We start from the raw sequence: 21965 nt of genomic DNA, 5'->3' as shown, positions 1-21965 counted from the left end.
AATGATAAATGCTTTATTTCTGAAATCATGTGGATCTATCATTGTGGCTGAATGGTTTAAAATCTGTGAACTTTACCATTAAAATCCTATTATAAAGGGTTAGCACTTTGCATTCGTTTTATAGGTATGACCATTTTGTGGGAAATAAATACAAGACAGATCTATGAGTAATAGAACTACATATGGAATTACAATACTACCATCTTCCACTGTTTTACTTTTTTCCTGTTGCTAAAAGAATGGGCTCACATTCAGGAATCACTCAGTTCAACTTTTTACTACCAGTTCTGTGGGTGTGGCTTGGTGGACATGGTTTGCTAGGGGTGGCAGGGGAAGGATGCTGTAAAATCTCCATTCCCACCCCACTCCAGGGGAAGGTTACTATAAAATCCCCATTTCCTCCCAATCAGCTGGGACTTGGGAGGCAGAGAATACATGGGAGCGAGGCCAGTCAGAGGTGGCATTTGCTGCTTCTCCGAACTACTCAAAATTTCCGCTACCGGTTCTCCAGAACTGGTCAGAACCTGCTGAAACCCACTTCTGCCCCATTCCCTACTCAGCCTGGACTGGTTTAAAGCCTTTAACCAGCAACCTTCCTGCTTAGAAGATGTAACTGTATCTTGATCCCTTAAAAGTAATTGAGATTGTCTGCAACTTCTTCCTAGTTTATGACTCTCTGAAGCTTGACTTCAAGTTTCTATGATATCTGGAAGAATGGAATGTTTCTGAAAAGAGGCTGTCTATTTTATGGTTACCCTTACTTACTTCATTGGATTTGTGAAGACAAGAATACCATGTTGTAAAAATTGCCATATATTGAATAAGAGTATTGGTTTATTTTGTTAAGCAGTGACTACTGATTATTCTTCAGGTTTTCTCAGTGTTTTAGATAGGCATCTTTCACTTCTTTATATACTTATTTCATCTCCAGTTAAACAAGTTGCAGAAGTATATTTTGATACCCAGAATAACTTCATACCTTACCAGTAAATTTTATATACAATGCAATTCTAAATTTAACTTAATATATTGATTTGTACCTTATCCAGAATTTGGCTTTTTCTATGTACAGTCTATATTTTATGGGATTGTCTAGTTTTAATAAATTCTCTTTTTAAAAAGAGGGAAAAAAAGCTAGAAAGAGCAAAATTTGTAGTATAATCCTGTGTAAATGTAAATATCCTCACAAACTTCTTAAATAAATTCTAAAATAATTTAGAATTTAATAGTAAACAGTGAAAGGCCAGAAAAAAAAATTAAAGGGGTTATAAAATAGGTCAGAAGCCAACTAGTCATAAATCAAGAGATTGCTTCAAAAAGTCCAATTAAAACTCAAGGCTGTTTAAGAAAAATGAACAGCTAAAAAGGTGGCAACAGACTAGACCAGGGCTTATTAGCCATGGGCTGGATGTGTCATGTGCTGGCCACACTCATGCCTGGTTTGAAGAAGGGGGGAAAAGTCATGATACGTTACATGACACCACCATGACGATGCGAGTTTGATACCCCTGGACTAGACCTTCAGATCACTTCTTACCTTACCAAGAATTGCAGGCATCCAGACCCCCTGTTCTCCATTGTGGTGAAGAGTAGACTAGGGTAGACTAGGTCCCTTCCTGTTCTGCCCCTCAAAAAACAGGAAGCAAAGCCACCATATAACTACTGTAGCTTTGGTAACAAAATCAGCTGTTCATTGGCAGCAGAAAAAGAATTGACCATCCATTCCACACACTACCATGGGACAGGATTTCAGTTCTGACATATTTAGATTTCTCCTTGACATCCATATTTTAAGATATTATCTCTGATGATGTACCTAACTCTTGAATAAATCTTTACCAAAGTATATATGGTTAACGTTGTTTACTTGGTTGTTCATTTATGTTTCAAACATTCAGTAGCTAGTAATCTATTTTATGCTGCTTTAATTAATGGAGAAACTCTAGTAAACTAGCATTAAAACATAAACCACAGAAGTAATAAAATCTAAAACAGATATAGCTGTCAATTGAGAAGCAAAACAAATGGGGGGGGAGGGGAGACCAGGAATAAACTGTGGAAGTAAATCACTTCAGGATGAGAGTCAAGTTTTCACAGTTTTGGCAAAGCACAACAGAATTTGGGCCATACAAACATTTATAGTCTGCAGTCCTTTTTTCCAGCCTGGCTTTCGGTCTAAACTAATTAATCTCCTGTCAGACTCAGATCAGGAAGTGTAAGAATACTTTTTCATTGACTTGAGAGAGAACTCATGGCAAAACAGGGAACATCTGGCCAGCCTATATTATTTTGGATTCCTTGGTTTTCTGCCCAATTTCTTTTGTCACTAGAGGGTGATGATAGAATGCATGTCATGCAAAGGCTGTAATCTCACTGTTTTGTAACTTAAGTAGTAACCAAGGGTTAAGCTTAAGCATCACCTTAACTGCCTGAAAGATAGATGCCAAACAAGCAGAACTAACAAGACACAGAGAAAGTGACATTTTATGTCAACTGTCATTCAGTACCTCTTATTTATTTATTGGTTCGATTTATATGCCATCCTTTTCCAGAGACTCAGGGCGGCTTACAATGCCTCAAGCAATAGCTTTCATACTTTTGTATATACCTGCTTAGTAGGGCTTTCAGCCCTCCCCTTCTTTTTTATACAAAGTCAGCTTATTGGCCCCACAAACCGGGTCCTCATTTTACCTACCTCGAAAGGATGGAAGGCTGAGTCAACCTTGAGCCTGGTGAGATTTGAACTTGCAGCAATTGCAGGCAGCTGGTGTTACTTAACAGTGCTTTAGTCTGTTGCTCTACCAAGGCTCTTGACTTGTTTGTTCCAGTTTTGCTTTTTCCTGCATGTGAAATCTGAAACTTATAATAGCTTAGTATTGTTAACTTAGTGTTCCTGGTGCAAGATAGATTAAATGTTGCTTATGCCAAAGTATCTTTGGCTTCTCAGATGAATCTTGACAGGGTACAATATTATCAATGTCCAGCATCATTTAAAAAACACAGAGAATGATTAGTGGAATTTGTAGTTCCTTACAGTTTAGATAATGATAAACTGGACATTATAAGACATGACTAGTCCAGCTCAACCCAAAATGTATGCATTCACTTTTGGGAATTGAGCTTTTAATACTTTCAAGATCATAAATCTATGGGAAATCAACCTTTTTTTTAAAGGGCAAAATTCATTTTTCATGCTGCCTTAAAACATCACCTATTCTTTGGTGTTCTTTACAAATCAAGCCTGGAGAACAAAAACACACCATTAAAGACTATCCTCCTACTTCTAAATCTGTCTTGTGCTATAGAATTGTTAATCTTATTTATTTAATTTATATGTGCATCCATTTTATCAAGTTAGTCTGGGCTGCAGTTTTTTTAAAATGAAAACAATCATATTAATATAAAATCAAAACACATCTCATATTAATACAAAATCAAAAAATATCTCAACTGCATAAAGCAGCCATCCTAAGCTATGTTAGGATGCATATTTGGGGTTGTCACATTCAATAAACACCGTTTTTTAAATTAGAAATAAATAGATGTTGACTCGAAGTAACTGACACTTAGAGATGGTTGCTCAACTATTTCCAAACTGGATTATGTTAACATTTATAAACAAACTTCTGTATCTGAACAAGGTTACCATAACTTTGCACAGAAAGTCTGCTTATGAGGCAAGCACAGTCCTTCCTGCAGTTTAACACTGAGCCAAAACCTTAACTTCATCTGAAATCCAAGTATGTCATCAGTAGATGCAAAGGTGGAAAACTCTTTGTGTACTGCAAATCATGTGTAATTTGCCTTCAAAATGCCATAAGCACTTCACCACTGACTTCAAAATGGGTTAATCCCTTGAGAACGTTCCAAGTAATTCTTTGAGGATAAAGCCATGAACTGTAGCTGGAAAGAACAATTCATCCCAGAGTTTTAAAATGTTTTGAATAGTATAAACATGATCGAGAAAATTAATAGTTTGGAATAGAAAAGTAAATGTTAAGGTGGGGGTGGAGCTTAAAAACATGAGGTTTTGGTTTATGTTTTCTTTTTTATTCTTTGAACAAGATTCTTCGGAAATAGCATGACTTCATGTCTATTTCTCCACAGAATTCTTGGGAAAAACAATGAATATCTTTTCATTGGGCTGTTTTAAAATATTTGCTGATGCTCACTCAAAACAACATGAATTCACAGTCTTCTCTGGGGGTATTTTTTTTTTAAATGTTACATACCATAATTCCTTACTTTCTGTTTCCTTATAATTGAACAATCCAGTTGGCTTTTTTTTTTTTGCTTTAATTTATATGCCGCCCTTCTCCGGAGACTCAGGGTGGCTTACAATGCGTTAAGCAATAGCCTTCATACTTTTGTATATTTATACAAAGTCAGCTTATTGCCCTCACAACTGGGTCCTCATTTCACCTACCTTTGAAAGGATGGAAGGCTGAGTCAGCCTTGAGCCTGGTGAGATTTGAACTTGCAGTAATTGCAAGCAGCAGATGTTAATCTGTTAATAACAGTGCTTTAGTCCACTGTACTATAGGCTTTGTTTGTTTCAAAGCCATAGAGCCAGGTAATTGACACAGTGACAGGTGATATCTGCTAAATTCAAATGAAGTTACTCAATCAAGTCAGTTGCTATAAGTGTTTCAAAGGAGTAATCCCATGTGTGCTGGTAAAAGCAACTACCAGTTGAATGTTCATTCCTGAAGATTTCAAAGCTGGACTAAAAAAGCAGGGAATCTCAAATTACTTCTATGTATAAACAGTAGCTTTAATATATCTTTGGTCCATTTTGTATTGCTGTACTTCACTTACAGAAAAAGCTCAAACATTCCATATAATTGGATGAATAAGTACAACAATTCATTGATAAACTCCCCCATTATGCACAGAGAAGAATAATAAATAAAACACTTCAATAAAAGTTATTATGGATAATAGCATTAAGGTATATCTTCAGAGGCTTGACTGAAAGGGATTGTCCTGAAATAATGCCTTATATCATTTTATCCAGATTATGATGAAGTCGGGAATGAGGAGACAATAGTTGCTTCTCTATTCAAGAACTAGCAATGTTCATACATATGAATTATATCTAAAGCACACTTATTAATTACAGATTTTGGTATGAAGGTTCTGAACAGAAATTCTTCAGTGAAAATATAAGCTAATAACATTAAACCTTTAGGACACATAATTGATACAAGAAGAGATGAAAGAACCAAGCAAGAAAAGCACAATAAACAGTGTCTGTCACGTTTTTCACCAATACAACACACTTTATTGTCTTGGCTTCTCCTCATAATTAAGGTAATTGTAACTCTTGAAAATTCTGAGAAATTTAGAATATATGCATTATATAAAGTTATATATATATATATATATATATATATATATATATATATATATATATAAATAAGTCTATGTGAATTACTCATCGTAAAATAGACCCATTTTCTTTTCTTTCTCCCTCCAAAAAACCAAATTCCAGTTCATTTTCCAGATCAAATATTTTCCCCAAACAAGCTAGATGACACATCAATGCCCATTTATGGAAAGTAAATTACCAATCACAACAATATTAACAGCAAAATGAGACTTAATGCTATAACCAATGCATCTAGTGATTACTTTATTATGGAGATTAAATAGATAATTGTTCAGTTTTCATTAGATTCCAGTTCTGGAAAAGTTTATAGGAATTAGAAGATACGCATCAGAATTTGTGGGCAAATTGCCATATTTCACTGCTTTGGGGTATTTCAGATTAGGTTTTGAAGTAAGCCTTTAAGAAATGATTTAATATCCATGTTGCAGGAGGCAGCTTGAGTATCAGCTCCATTCTGAAATAATTATTTAGAATCAGGGAGAGCTAAGCGTTTCAGAACAAGCATGGGGGAAATATTTATCCTGCATCAGATTAAATGTGGATGTTAATACAGATTTTTTTTTTGTATCTGTATGGAATTAGATCTAATATTTGCTATAGCCAGGCACAGATACTGTTAAGACATTAAATATATGTATGGAAGAAAGCACATGGGTTATATTGTGTATTACTTAAAGAATTTAATTTTCCAAACCCATGTTTTCTTTAGAGCAGGAGTGTCAAACTCATGTCGTCATGGAGTTGTCACGTGACATATCATCACTTTTTTCCCCCTAAAAAAAAATCTGAGCATGGGCGTGGCCAGAGTGTGATGCATCCAGCCCATGGGCCGCGAGTTTGACACCCTTGCTTTAAAGAATATAGGTTGGTACCTTTTATTTTCAGTCATGAAGCGCCTTTTCATGCAAGCTCTACATTCTTATCCACACATGAGAATTCAAGGAATTACTCAAATAATTAAGAGGAACTACTTGCTGAAAAAGTAATAAAGTTAACAAATTATTCTTAACTCTGTCTTCATAATAGTAGGATTTTCTTTTTTTACAGATATGAGAGATTTATTTCAAAAGCCTTATTCAAATCTGCACAAATTCCTTCAGGCTAAAAAAAAAAATCCTTTGTTTATATATTCCTTTGTTTAATCAAGGGTTGGATAATATTCTGAGATTAACTTCTCATTTTGTTTAACATTTACAAATATTGTATTAGTATTTAATGCTGTATTTTAACACCTTTAAACACTTTAACAACAGATCATTCTTAGGACTGCTTCTGTTTTGCCTTGTCCATGACCAACCAATGCTATAATCCCGATCACATTTAAACAGTGAAGATTGTAAATCTCCCTAGGAATGCTATGATAAGAGAGCGCTGTTTGAAATAGATTCTAATTTTGATATAAATTCTGAGTTCATTAACATATTTTAAGTAATAGCAAGTGTTGCTTGAAAAATCACGCTAACTAGTTGAATAAAATCCTAGTCACAATTTTAATTTACTAAACTTAAGAATTTTCTCCATTTGTGAAACCAGCCTAACAAATGCACAGAATACAATATATTCTCTATCAGAGCTACACAATGCTTCAGCATCAGTACCAAAAAAGTGCTTCACAGTGTTTGGAGGCACAAAATGTTGTCTTCAACTATTTAAAGCAGCTGCATCTTTTTCCAGGATCTTATATCTGTCCTTTTCCTGAAATACATGTGTCTGCTCTAAAGAATTTCACACAAATAGTACATTTGCACCCAATGCCCAAAGTAAAATTTTGAAATCAAATTTAATAAAACAGCTCCAGTTTTATACTTCTGAAATGTCTGCAGTCAATCAATCAATCCAGGCCATTTAAAAAGCCTCGCTGAACAGGAATAATTCTAATGGGGAAATGTTTAGAAGACTCATTCTTATTCTGAATTTTTTGATGTATTAGGCTACAATTCCCAGAATTCATAGCCAAGAACATTACCTACTTTAATCCAAAAAATTTGAGAGTGCCAAACTGAGAAAAGCTAGTTTAGGGTTTTCCAGTGAATTTATACCAGAATCAGGACAAAGAACTAAATCTGTGTCCTGGTTCCCTTAAACAGAATAAAGCATGAGCAAAAAAACAGGAGCACTTTGCAGCAGCCAACCCTGGAGATACTGCATCTCAGTTTGGTTGATCATGATCATCTCATAATTTTAATCTTTGGTATGGATACTAAGTGGCCAAAGAAAGAATGGTTTGCAGGTGCTTCCAATGGGACATCTATAAACACAGTTCAGACTTTTGTATATCACAACCTTTCCCTTTTAGGAAAGTAGGAGGCCAAACAGAGCAGTGCTAACGAATTTTCTAACGGATATGCATTTGGCCAAATCTGTCTTAACCTTAAGTTGTCTGTCATCTTTCAAAAACCATGTCATGCTGAAAACCCTGTGCTTTCAATAAAAGCCTGTTGCTTTTTCCACAGAATGAATGTGGAATGGATGAGATCATGGGAAATAAGCTTTTCTTTACTCAACAATAATTATCAAAGCTATACCATTCCTTCCTGCATGTATAGCTAAAAAAATAATTCTACTGAGAAATGTAGCTAAATGCTACATATCGAAAGTAATTGACCTTACTCTAAGCCCATATGTCTACGACTGAATTAAAGTTTTACTATATGGAAATAGAGTAAAAAATATTAATTATGATAGAATTATAACATATTTTAGTAATAAACTTCCCAATTGAAATAATGTTTTGATTCACCATGACATGAATTATTTTCATTCCTACCTCACTGATCATATAATAATTTTACTTTGAATAGAAAACCCAAGAAAAGAAGTGTCTACATGAACACTTTTTAAAATATACAGTCTGCATTGTGTATTTACTCATCTGACTGAACTCTGGAGTTAGAAGCATCGAAAGCACTACACACTTTAAGCCAAAATTAGCTGTCAGTTTCCCCATGGACATTTTCCATGTGTACTTTGAGGTAGTCATTTCTTGTAAACTTTTTGTGGCATAGCTGGCATTCAGCCATGGGCCGATTGGGATTGTGAGTCAACTTGTGCCGGATCAGCATTTTCTTGAGGCTGAATGACAAATCACAAACCTAAAATGCAGGGGCAAAAAAAAAAAAGAAAGAAAGAAAGAAAGAAAGAAAGAAAGAAAGGTCATTAATTGCCTAAAGACCTTTTTAAACAACTCATATATAGGTCTCCTAGCACCAAATATTATGAATAACCTTGAATAAATCAAACGACATCTTCTATGTCATTTGTGAAATTGAAACATTGTTTTTTTTCCCATAATCATCTAAGGATTGCTAGCTACTCTGATGCAAACTGCAACTTTTACAAATACATTTGATTTAATTAATTACATTATACAAGACAGTCCATTGCCAAACAAATATACATAAAATAAAAATGAACAATTCACAATTCAAAAAAGAAAAAAAATACGGAAACACAACAAATAAAAACATAGAAAAAACAAAAAGTCTGTAATTACAAACATATTCTAAATTAATCTGGTTTTATAAATTTCTGGAAAAGGAAACCTGTTTTACTGAAGTCTTACAGCTAGTAATTCACATTTTAATTTATGTTAACCAACTGAAGATAAATGTCTACTCCCATTGCTAAAGAAGGAAGGAAACCTTTTTCTGACATGAAAATATAGACTATAAACATAACTTGATTTTGAAGGTGCCATCAAGATCTTTCCCTTCTGTCTGAAGGTCTTCAGAGGCTGGATGAGAAAAAAACAAACTGTGGTTTAACCCCAGCAAGACCAGTGCCTGTGGATTTGGTGGGGGATGGGGCTCCCGGATAAAGCATTTTCTATTTTTTAGTTCTCGTTGGGAAAACATTTCTTTGGGGGTGCAATTTGAGAATGTTCTTGGACTCTCAGTTCCTGCTTAAATGAGCAGGCAGCAGCCATGCCGAAGGACCTCCCCACAAATCCATCTTGTGTGCCAGTTGTGATCATTCTGGATGACGAAGCCCCCATTCATGATCAAGAACTGATCTGGGAAACTTTCAAGCATGAAAATAATTAGTTCAATTAATCACGGTGATTCTATGGTTTAATTAGTTTAATTCCATACTTTATCCTACTATCTTTTGAGATTAAAAAGATTTTCACATGATATAGAAGTAGTGAGGTAGAAGTACTGTTAACATATTGACTGAACCTAAAATTAAGAACTTGGTTTATAAAAATTAAAAAGTTGTACATAACACTAGATGCCAAGATATAGATTCTAGAAACAAGAGGCACTTGTTTCTAGCACACAGGTAGTCCTCAATTTATGACCATTCATTCAGCGACTATTCAAAATTATGATGGTGCTGAATGAAAGAAGTTATGACCTTCATGTGTTTATGGTCATTGCAATGCCTCCACAATCACATGATCACAATTCAAATGCTTAGCTGACCACAGAGACACTGTAACTGGCCCCACTTGCCCCTCCAATCTGCCCCTCTGCGTCTCTTAGGGCCTGATTCATGCCTGGATGGATCCTCACAGGACTTGGGCCTTCAATCCAGCTAAGATACACACGCTTGGGCCTCCTCTCTGCCCTGTCATGCCTTGCTTCACTTACCTCTTCCAAAGATTGTTTTTCTGAAAGAGAATCAGCCAATGTGCTGCACAGCCTTTTTATACAAAATGGATAGAAAGAAACAGCTTCCATATAGAAAGGCCTCATGGTGAATTACCTGATTCTTTTTCAAAAAGGCAATTTTTGGAAGTCGCCTTTCCTAAAGAAAATCAATCAATATGATTCATGGCCTTTTATAGAGGCTGCCTTGGGCCATTGTGGAGGTGGATATCATTCTCACAATCTCTCCTCTAAAAGATTTGAGAATGATGCCCACTTCCAGAATGGCTCAAGATGGCTTCTGCAGGAAGGCTGCATGTTGCATTTGCTGGGTGCTCTTTTGAAAAAGCAATCTTTGGAATAGGCCAGTAGAACAAGGCATGATAGTGTGAGGAGGAGATGCCAAAATGTGGGAACCAGTGAAAAACAAGCTATGCAAAGGATACCTCAGAGATGTTAAAGTGAGAGCGTGGGCCTGCACCAGGCTTCCCAGGGCCTCTGTCATCCTCTGAGGCACCCCATGCTCAGCTTAATGACCCACATGGTCACTTAATAATCAAACAAATAGAGCCAGGACTGTGGTCATTCAGCAAGGCAATCATATGGATGTCTCGCTTAATGACCACAATAACTTACAACCATAATTACGGGCTTAATTATGGTTGTAAATGAAGGACTGCTGGTATAAACATAAATGTATGAATATTAAGGCAGTTCTGCAATGCACAATTAGCAATTTCGCATAATGTAATTTGCTGTTCTGTCTATGTCTGAAACATAAATACAAATACAGATGTGATTTCATTAGCCAACCTCAAAAGCAATTATTGTATTATTTAATTTTTCTTGCTGATTCTGTAGCTCAGGGGTCCCCAACTACTGGGCCTTGAGCCTTTCGGAACTGGGCCATAGAAATGTCAGTGAGGTCCATTTGTATGAGCAGCATGTGGGTGTGCCTGCTGCTTGCACAAATGGAGCTGCACACACATGTGTGCTTACCTGCCACACATGCGGAACCATCCCCTCTCCCCCTTGCTGGTCCACAAAGCCAAAAAAATTGAGGAAGTCTGCTGTAGCAGTTATAATTTTACAGGGACAGATTGATAGCTGTGAATAATACCTTATCCTCATCATCTATATCACTGAAACTTAAACTCCCATTTGCTTCTATAGTGATGTCAATAGCCATTTATACCAGTGAGACTTGGAAGGCATTAGTCTTCCAAGAGACTTGACGTCTTTCAACAAAGATACCTTCACCAAATCCTAAATTTCACTATTTTGATCAAATTGCTAATGAAGAAGTTCTCCAAGAGTTTTTCCTGCAGTTTACATAACATTATCACAGGCAGAAGACTCCAACTCACACATCATAATCTCTGCATGGAGAACAATCAAATCCCCAAGATGGCAATGAGATGGAACCCCCAGATGCCAAAGGACCAAGAGGATGCCCTTGAAATACATGATGAAGAACATTCAGAGAAGACTTAAAAGACTCTAAACATCACATGGGAAGACGTTGAAGTAGCCACTCAAAACCAAAAAGGTTGGAGATCCCTTGATGTAGAGATATGCTACATGGCATGGGAGAATCTAATGCTTAAAAAAATTAATTCAATGATGGTTGACAGACCAATATATATCACCTTCAATTATGTATAAATTCAGGAACAAGACATATATTAATCTGTCAAATATTAAGAATGTGTCATCTTCCCACTGTTGATACTCTCAATATAGTCGAATGTACCATGTCAACCATTAGGCCACCTAGGTGATTAAACACCTAAATGGAAACTCTTAAATTTTCCTTTCATTAAAATCATGAAACTACAACTCCTACAAATAAATATACAAAATGCAGTAAATACTATAGACAATCATATTTGCATATATATGTATAAAAGATGCCTCATTTATTTTACTGGAAATCATTTTTAAGAGTGCCATTCAACAGATGGGTTATGGCAAATTCTGCTACTAGCAAGCAGTCTTTAATGACTTTCAATCACACAGTGATGACAGTTTAACAATAATGCATTATCTTTTCAAAACACAAAGAATAAACTCTTTGCAGAGGCACCTATTCCTTACTGAGTGATAAATTCTTCTTAATATGTTATGATTGTAACATTTCAAAAACTTGCAAATAAATAAACTTTGCCAAGGTTAAGACAAAACAAAAAAAGCAGCATAAAAGCAGCCATAGCCCATAAAGAGCCTGTAAAATCTACCCTGTTTTCCCCAAAATAAGACATCCCCTGATAATAAGACCAATCGGGCTATTGAGCGCATGGCAATAAGGCCAAGCGCTTATTTCAGGATTAAAAAATATATAAGACAGAGTCTTATTTTCGGGGAAACATGGTATATACTACTAAAACTCATGTTTTTAACTTTATGTTGGATGAAACAATGCATCATAGGCCAACAGTTTTGATGATACTGCTTCTTGCTCTAACAGCTCTCTGAAATGCTTTGTTATATTCATTCCTGAGAACTCTGTCATTGTCTTTTCTTTTCTTCTTTATAATTTCCACAGTTTGAGCTGGCATCCAGTTTGCTTTCTTCTTTTTCTTGCTGTTTAATAGTATTTTTTCATATTCATCTTAAATAACTTTAATTTCATTTCACAGATCTTTTTGTTCCTCTAGTTCCAATGAGACTCAGAACTGAATCAGAAAATGATACTGATAGAAGAGAATATTTGTAGCTCAGCATTGAACTGTGAGGTCCTTAGTGCTCTGTTAATTAATTAACTCCTTAATTTTTCAACACATGGACAAAATCTGCCATAGTTTCAACTGGAAACTGTGAGCATCCTAGATTAAGCCAAGTCCAAAAATGCCAAAGAATTCTTGGAGGCATTCCTGGCATTGAGACAAAGCAGACATCAACAGATACATAGAGGTAAACAATATCTACATACCATGAAACAAAGATGATGAAAGTATTAAAAAGGAAACAAAAAGGCCAAAACACCTCCTCACCAGCAATCAACACCCATGTAAGCCATGATTAACACTAGACCTACAATCAAAAAGCAAACAATATCTCAATCAAGGAATTACCAACAAAGACAAACAAACTAACCATTAAAAAACCTAATCAAGGAGCCACCAAGAACATTCCACTCACACTGACAGGGCAAGCCACTGGTATATAAAAATAAGAGAAATCCTACCGCTTCTAGCACTGGTCATGTTACCTGATTTGGTAATGAAATGTCTGCAAGAAAACCACCAAACACCAATAGTACCAGGGATCTCTCCAAAGGTGATTCCTGATATACTCATTAAAAATACTGTAGTGCATATATCCTCAAGATCATATTGCAAAAAAAATGGTTTGCTTTCTATTCTGTTTTAGCTTAACTTGAAACCTGAACATGAACAGTCTCTGATCTGTTCCACAGCCAGTCTGTATGGAACCATAGAGAGAGGTCAGAGAAAACTTCCTGAAACTAATAGGAAAAAAAATCAGATGCTGAAAATATATTAAATATAACGTGAAAAAATATGAGAAATGGATTGGCTTCCTCACATTCCATGGGATATAAGAAGTGGGGAAGAGAACCATGGATAAGCTTGCAAGATTCTGCTACTATAGCCTCTCAATAAAAGTTCTGATCTTCCTGTGAAGCTAGTTTTCTGATTTGGTCTATTTTGCAAGGCTGACATATCCTTCGGCCATGTCTTTATTCTTATGACTGAAATCTTCCACATAATTCTACCAATAATATAATTAATTTGCTATCTGTGTATTCTTATCGGCTGTTGTATATGTATGGATATATTGTTTTGGTCAATGAAAGACTGTTTTATTTTCATGCAAGGCTACAACCAGAAAATAGATGTCCCTAATCTAGTCATGTCATTAGTACTCCAAAAATTCCTCAGCTATTCCTGAGTAGCATGTTGAGTGTCAGCTGAGATGAAGGATTCATAATTGAGTACCATATCATCAGGCTTCTTGTGTTGTCTATTCATATGGCTTTCTTAATAAAATGCAAGTGAGGCTTACTATTGCCTTTTCCTGGACAATATGAAATGATGCCTTTGTTAGTGTCAATAAAATGGTCATCTACTTCCAGTATCTTCCTATATAGCTACTGTTGTAACAAAGAATAGAAGCTACTTTTTTATATCTTATTTCTTTCCTATTTTTATTCTACTTCTTGTTTTTCTTTCTACGTTATTTTTGTTTGTATTAACTTTTACTCTTCTTTTTAAAATGTTCAACATTATATATTTTTTAAAAGCTAAGATATTTGTAATCTGACCTACTTCTAACATAACAAGCCTATCTCCTCCCTTTAAAAAAACCCTAGTTTTTTTCACTTTGGGTTTGTGTGTGACACAATATTTACTTTGTCACTATTATTATGACTTCCACATAATATCAAGCATATCATGGGCCTAAAAGATTGAGTAATTTAGTGATCATAATTGGATTTAAGAAATAATAGAATTACATTATCCTTAGATTATTCAAAGTAAGGAAAAAAACGAGAAACCCAGTATGTTCAAATATTTTCTAAAATTCTGCTTTCTAGAAAAGGTTATTTTACAAGCTTTTTCATGGACACAGCTTGACAGTAATTTCCTGCTCAACCAGAAGAAAACAAGGTTTAAAAAAACCAATACATGATGCAATCTCCCAAACATTTTTCCAAATATATATCCCTGGCATGTTTACAGACTTCATACATGTAATTATGGACACTAACCTTTACAAAAATTACTTAGGGAAAATGACATAGGTTTTACTAATAATCTGAAAATGAAGATTTATAAACCAGCTCATTTCAAAGAACAAACCAAATGCATATATATTTTATGTGCTGGTATTTTATTGTCATTAAATAAAGTAACAGTGTAGTTGATCATATTTCAATTGTAGTTTCTTTTCTGGGTGGCAACCTTACTCAGAATTGAAGTGTGGAAGGCACGAATTATGACTGGTTGCTCTCTGAATTATTATTTATATTTGAAAGATAAGTTCTGTGAAATATATATTGATTCTTGGTCATTACCTTAAGGAAACCTTTCTGATAGGCCATTTGCATTGATTTGGTCAGAAGCATCTGCGGGGGTTGAAGTGGGGAAAATTGGGGAAGAGAATGATGAACCCAGAGTTGGAGTAGTTTAAATTTCACTACTTCATGTGTGCATTGTGATATCCTATACAGATATAATGTAAAAGTATATGCAAGAGCATACAATGCAAGAGCTTGCATTGTAACATTGTTTTGTTAAAAGCAGCAGACACTGCAGATGCCTCTTATTTGGATAAAGGTCTGTAAACCCCGCAGTCAGCCACTCCCTGAATGAGGTTAATTTAATTCTCTATGGGACTAGCCTCTTTAGGTTAAAGCTAGTATTCTCAAAGTACCCAACTGAGCCCAATACCTCCTTGAAGTTTGTCTAAAATTCTTATCTTCCCCTTCTTGACCCTCTTAAACATGTTGTGGGAACAGAGGTTCAAAATATTTTCTTTGATACAATATTTCATGGAACTTTATTTATAATGAATAATAATATTAGTAAAAGCATGTGAGCTACATTGCTTTGTAGTGACTTTAACTCGTGTGCAGGATTTTTACAGATGATAGATACCCAGTTTTCAGCTCTATTCTAACATAAAAAAGCAGACATTGTAACGAGCCAAATTAATGGTATAAAATATATGTACCTTTATGTACATTTAATTCCTGAAGACTCCCTCATGCTCTGGATAGTGCTTTTGTGAAAGGAAAAATGGTTTCCTCAGAAAGTAAGAACTGAACAGGATGCAGAAGGAAAGTCTTCTCCTTTATATGTATACCATTCATAAGGAAATGTCCAAAAAATGATTTATTTTCAATTTATTTATTTATAAATTATTTATTTGTATGCGTTATTTAAAATGCATACAAATATATTGGTGCTGTAATTAAGGTGGGGCTGGCTTCCACTTATTTTGTTTTTTAAATAACACTAAGATTAAGAACTAAGTCTATCATGTATTCTATCTATCTATCTATCTATCTATCTATCTATCTATCTATCTATCATCTATTAGCTAGCAATTATGTTAATAAAGTGGCCCATCATAATATCTGTAAAACATCAAAGAATACTGTTATTTTTTCTACAAAAGATTATCAATTAAAAATGCTCCAAGATAATAAAGCAGCATACACACACAATATAAATAGATATGGTAATAATATGAATGTTTGAGAATGAAAGTTTTTATTCAAGTTTTTAAAATCTCTGATAAAACAGCTGATAAGAATAGACCTGTTCAAGTTCTTTCAAATAAGTTATACAAGTCCAGCCCTGTACACACTTACCTGGGAGCAAGGCCAACAAGAACCAATAAATGTTCTGAATGGACAAACACAAGAATACTACTATATTTCATATCTATCTGTTCAGATTCACCCAACTCTTCTGCTGCAATTTATATTCAGTACAAAGGGAGATCTGTTTCAAATAAACTAAACTATCCAAATTCCATTTACTATGGCGTAAACAATATTTTAGGGAAGATTGCCATAAAATAAGTATACTATATATAGCAGACTGTCCATAGCATAACAAAAACAAACAAACCTTGAGCTAACATAATTAACCTCTTAATGATGAATTAGCTGATCAAAAAGGACTGCAAAATCAGTTTATGGAACAATATCAAATGCTACAGTTGCAGTGAAATATTTGGCAGAAGAAAATCCTAATGCTTTACAACTAAGAAGTCAGTATGTTTAGGACCCCAATTTGAAGGGAAATCTCTTTGGGATTCATTTGTAAATTAAACATAAGTATATCAAAAGGAAACTTAACCCACATCACATTGGAATGGCTTCTCTCCTGTGTGTGTCCTCATGTGTTCGTCCAGGCCGCGTTTCTGACTGAAAGCCTTGTTGCACTCAGAGCACTGGTAAGGCTTTTCCTGTAACACAGGAACAAGAGATGGAGTGGAAGTGAGCCAATGCAGAACACAAGCTGTTAACAGACAGAATTTCACACAGGGTCATGCATCTTTATATCTCAGCTCCAAGAGACATATGTCAGAACAAAGCTAGTTAAAATAATTTTTGAAAGATGAACTGAAAGTGGGTGGGAAAATTGTGGGCTGGCACCTTCCGCTTTAATATAGAGGTATTATTTTTCCCAGCCTTTTAGAAGCAGTGTTTTGAGGGGAAGGATCTATGTCTGTTTTTCATAACCCCTGCTACAAACAACTAAATAACATGACATCTTAGGAAGCTTGATTTACAACATATTACAGAGACATTTTGATCAAAGCCATTTTTAATCTTCTTAGCCATAAGACTAAGAATCACAAATACCTTCCTCAAATACATATTTAAAAGGCAAATATCAGTGCTTGCACAGTGAAAAGGAATTGTGGAAAGTCTTTCAGACTGAAGATAGCCTTATGCAAATAATAATAATTGAAATATCATGGAAAAAAATCACTCCATGATGTCTAATGCTGCTTTAAAGTACACAATAAAAAGAACTATTAATACACAGAGCATTAAAATTACCCCCTTGTGATCTCCAATGAGTCTTGCGAGTGGAACTCCTTTGCATGGTCATCCTTCCTGTGAAATGTTTATCCACTTTTGTGTGTTTTAAAAAAATTTTTTTTAAGGAACAAACATAATAGAGCTCTTAATCAGGAAACTTGTGGCTCCTGACTTTTAAATATTTACGTCAGTGAGTTCTTTTGTGTGTGACTATGAATTGAAAAAATATTCCATGTCAGCCTCTTGTAATTTTTACAGAAGTATATGTCTCAGCATATGAAAAACAGGAATTCACAACACACCCTTAATTTGTTTTACATTGTACTTTATAAAAACCGCATTCTTTATAAACCCTCTGAAAATCCATTTTACTATATGCATGTGATGTTCAGTGGAAAGTTGAAAATAAACCAAAATAGTTTCATATCGGAAAATGAATAAATATAAATATTGTATAGAAAAATCATATCTTTGTAATTGCTGATCATCACAAATATTTAATTTAGGGTTCCTGTGTTGTCATTCAAAGATGGTGTTAGGTTTATTCTCAATAATGATTTACCAGGTCAAAAGAAATAACATTTGTAGAAGAAAGTCCTTGAATAAAATAATGATTGCAGAGTGCATTATAAGTAAGTAATTTACTCTTGTAAATATGGACATTGATGGCTCAGTGGTTAAAGACGTTGAGCTTGTCAGCTGGAAAAATGACAGTCCGGGTTCGACATCTGAGCCCTCCACAAAGAATGTTCCTTCCCAACTCCTGCCCACCTAGCAATCTCAAGGTTTAGGTAAGGGATCTAAGAGTGATATGCAATCCTAGGGATGGTTGATTGCTTGAGAATACTTTCTGCACCTCTTTAACTTCTTAAATTTCTTTCGATTTCTTCTCTCTGATTTATGAGGTCACTGTTTTTCCCATTGTCCGTTAAAAAGTGTGCTATCAAAATGTTCAAGATATCCCTAAATTCTTCCTTGAACTTTAACATTTAGTGGCAATAAAAGATCCAGAAAAAATCCTGGTGACAGTTTTATTTTTAGCTGGGAAGACTGGAAAGTCTAATGATTACTTTAGTAGATGGGGAAAAAATATTATAACCAACTGAACTTTTAATCTGTAAAATTAGACCTCAAAATATATAACTGACTTCAACTCACAGCATTACTAAAAACAGTGACCATAATCTATCTTTAAATCAGAAGATATTGTAAAATGTTCTTTTTCTTGTCCATGGATTACTATTTAGCTATTAAATTAATACACTCTGGATGACATATTTAATCTAATATCATTAGATATTGGTGGTGGGTGGTCTGATCATGTTAATTTCATCTGTCCAGCAGGTAAAGCATGTTGTAAACGCAACATGTAAAACATGTTGTGGCGAAGGTTGTTGAGAGTGTGGTGGCGCGACAGCTCCCGCAGTACCTGGATGAAACTGTCAATTTAGATCCATTTCAGTCCGGCTTCAGGCCTGGGTACAGCACGAAAACGGCATTGGTCACATTGGTTGATGATCTCTGGAAGGCTCGGGACAGGGGCTGCTCCTCTGTTCTGGTCCTATTAGACCTCTCAGCGGCTTTTGATACCATTGACCATGGTATCATGCTGCGCTGGCTGGAGGGGTTGGGAGTGGGAGGCACCATTTTACGGTGGTTCTCCTCCTATCTCTCCGACCGGTCGCAGTCTGTGTTGGTGGGGGGGCAGAGGTCGACCTCAAGGCACCTTGTTTGTGGGATGCTGCAAGGGTCGCCTCTCGCCTCTCCTGTTGACAACATTTATGTGAAGCCGCTGGGTGAGATCATCCATGGTTTTGGGGTGCAGTGCCATCTGTACGCTGATGACACTCAGCTGTACATCTCCACCCCAGACCACCCCAATGATGCCCTTGAAGTGATGTTCCGGTGCCTAGAAGCCTTGTGGGTCTGGATGGGGAGGAACAGGCTCCGACTCAACCCTTCCAGGACCGAGTGGCTGTGGTTGCTGGCATCCCGATATAGCCAGCTGGTGCCATCGCTGGCTATTGGGGACGAGTCATTGGCCCCCACGGATTGGGCTCGTAACTTGGGCATCCTTCTGGATGCACGGCTGTCTTTAGAAGAGCATATGACGGCCGTGGCCAGGGGGCTTTTTATCAGGTTTGCCTGATACACCAGTTGCGCCCCTTTCTGGATTGGGACTCCTTATGCACGGTCGCACATGCCCTCATTACTTCCCGCCTGGACTACTGTAATGCTCTTTACATGGGGCTCCCCTTGAGGAGCACCCGGAGGCTCCAACTGGTCCAGAATGCGGCTGCATGGGTGATTGTGGGGGCGACGTGGTGCTCCCATGTAACACCTCTCCTGCGTGAGCTGCACTGGCTTCCGGTGGACTTCCTGGTGCACTTCAAGGTATTGGTTCTCATCTTTAAAGTGCTCCATGGCTTTGGGCCTGGGTATCTATGAGACCACCTTCTGCCACCAATAACCTCCCACCAGCCAATACGCTCCCACAGAGAGGGTCTCCTCAGGGTGCTGTCGGTTAAACAATTTTGACTGGTGGCCCCCAGGGGGAGAGCCTTCTCTGTGGGGGCACCTGCCCTCTGGAATGAGCTATCCCCAGGGATACGACTGATGCCGGACCTCCGTAGTTTCCACTGGGCCCTGAAGACTTTTCTATTTCAGCAAGCCGGGCTGGCTTAAAATTTTTAACTGGTTAATTTTATAGGTAAGGGGTTTTAATAACAACAACAACAACAACAACAACAACAACAACCAGTTTGTTCATTAAAAAGCAAAATTCATGCTCTTCATAATTTTGTCAATAGCCATTATGTGATAAATCAGTGTGTGCAGCGCTGCTTCTTGACGCTATTGGAGTAGCATCATGTAGAAGATCAATTCCATCCTGTGTTTTATCTTGCTTTGTTTTCTGGAGAATGTGGCTTTGCCTTTTTAAGCTGCTGCCCCAATTTTCAGTCAAGATCCAAATTCAATGTAGAAATGTAGCCCATGGCAAATGGTGCAAACAGGCACTATCCACCATCAAATTTTCTAGTATTATTGGCATTACACCTAGTAGAAAACCCTGCATCTTGTGCGTAATGGTGAAGTATATTGCATGGTATATGAGATAGGAGAGTATGTGCACCTGTGAATAGTTGTATGAGCATTTGAATACGTATATAGTATATTGGGTAGTATACCCAGCCAAATTGTTACTCATTTACAGTTTTGCATATTGAGATGAATTTGATGGCCTAAGTTGTTACCTTGATGGTTTGTTTCATTTAACTTTCCTCATTTAAAAGGGTGTAGCAGCAGATAGAAATCAGTTTTCAATACTGTTACCATGACAGAAAAAGGCCTAGACAATTTAAACAGTTTCTATATTTAATCTGGGTAATATTAATTATTATAGCAGTTCTTGTAACTGAATTCACCAGATGTTTTCCAGTCATTATTGTTTGCACAGACTGTTTCAAGGAAAAATGAATCTCCCATTAACAGAGATGCATGGTTAGCATACAAGCATATATATAGCATAAGCAGAATGTGTTAAAGCCAGAAATTTCTGAGATAATATTCAAACTTGAAAGGATGACAACTGTTCAAAGGATTTATAATCAAATTATATTGCTATCAGGAATTGAATTTATACAGCTATGATTTTTTTTAAAAAAACCTTGTTCCTTTTTAAAAAGGACTCCCATGAATCAACTGATTGACCTGCCACAGAAACCTTCCATCACCAATCAAGAGTACCACCTCCATCAGCACATTCAGATATCCTGCAGACTACAGTAGCACCAGGCAACCTTCCCTTCTGAACTGCTGCACTGAGGAAGCCTTGTAGAGGCACATGGTGAAACATCTGCATACAAACATGGGTATTAGTGCTAGGTATTAAGCTCTCAAAACCTAGAGAACTCAACAGTAAGTTATTACGACTGTCTCTATTCCAAGAAATCCATAAAAACTATCTGCTTGTTCCTGCTTGGCCAAAGTAAAAAAAAAAAAATCCTTTCATTTCCCCAATGATTGGGAAATAGAAACAATATATCAGTGAAAATATTGGGGAAAACAGATCACTTGTTTAGATGAAAGACCAAATTATATGTATACATGAACAAAACAACACACCTAATCAGTACATCTCATTTACAATTCAAGCACAGCAGTACAATATTACAGTTATTCTACATCCAGGATAACAAAATTGAATTTAAAAAATACATGATTATCAGGGGTGAAATCTACTTACCATCCCTGGTTTGGAAGTGCATGCGCCCCACGCGCGTCGCATACGCAAACCCTTCTGTGCATGCGCAGAGGGTAAAAAACAGGTTAGTTCCTGGTTAAAACCAGGAAGTAATGGCGACTGGGCAGGTGGGCGGAGCCTTACGCTGCCATCGCTACCGATTCTCCAAACCAGTCTTAACCGGTAGCATTTCACCCCTGATGCTGATATCTCAAC

The 21965-nt window shown here is 36.3% G+C and overlaps 1 protein-coding gene across 5 annotated transcripts in view; it reads right to left on the bottom strand.

Moving 5' to 3' along the window:
* Nucleotides 1–6509: 6509 nt before the first annotated feature.
* The window catches only part of PRDM5 (PR/SET domain 5), a 74041-nt gene continuing 58585 nt past the window's right edge, over nt 6510–21965 (bottom strand). For all 5 annotated transcript variants that reach the window (XM_034401508.3, XM_087874618.1, XM_034401507.3 and 2 more), the window contains 2 exons: nt 16819–16923; nt 6510–8484 (listed from right to left, as the gene is read on the bottom strand). In XM_034401508.3, the coding sequence (XP_034257399.1) occupies nt 8320–8484; nt 16819–16923 (270 nt within the window). In that variant the 3' untranslated portion in view covers nt 6510–8319. The remainder of the gene's footprint in view (nt 8485–16818; nt 16924–21965) is intronic.

The sequence above is a fragment of the Pantherophis guttatus genome, chromosome 8 (genome assembly GCF_059756535.1).
Source record: "Pantherophis guttatus breed Tessera chromosome 8, ASM5975653v1, whole genome shotgun sequence".
Taxonomy (NCBI): domain Eukaryota; kingdom Metazoa; phylum Chordata; class Lepidosauria; order Squamata; family Colubridae; genus Pantherophis; species Pantherophis guttatus.
Note: the sequence above shows the minus strand (reverse complement) of the source record. Positions and strands in the feature narration are given on the sequence as shown.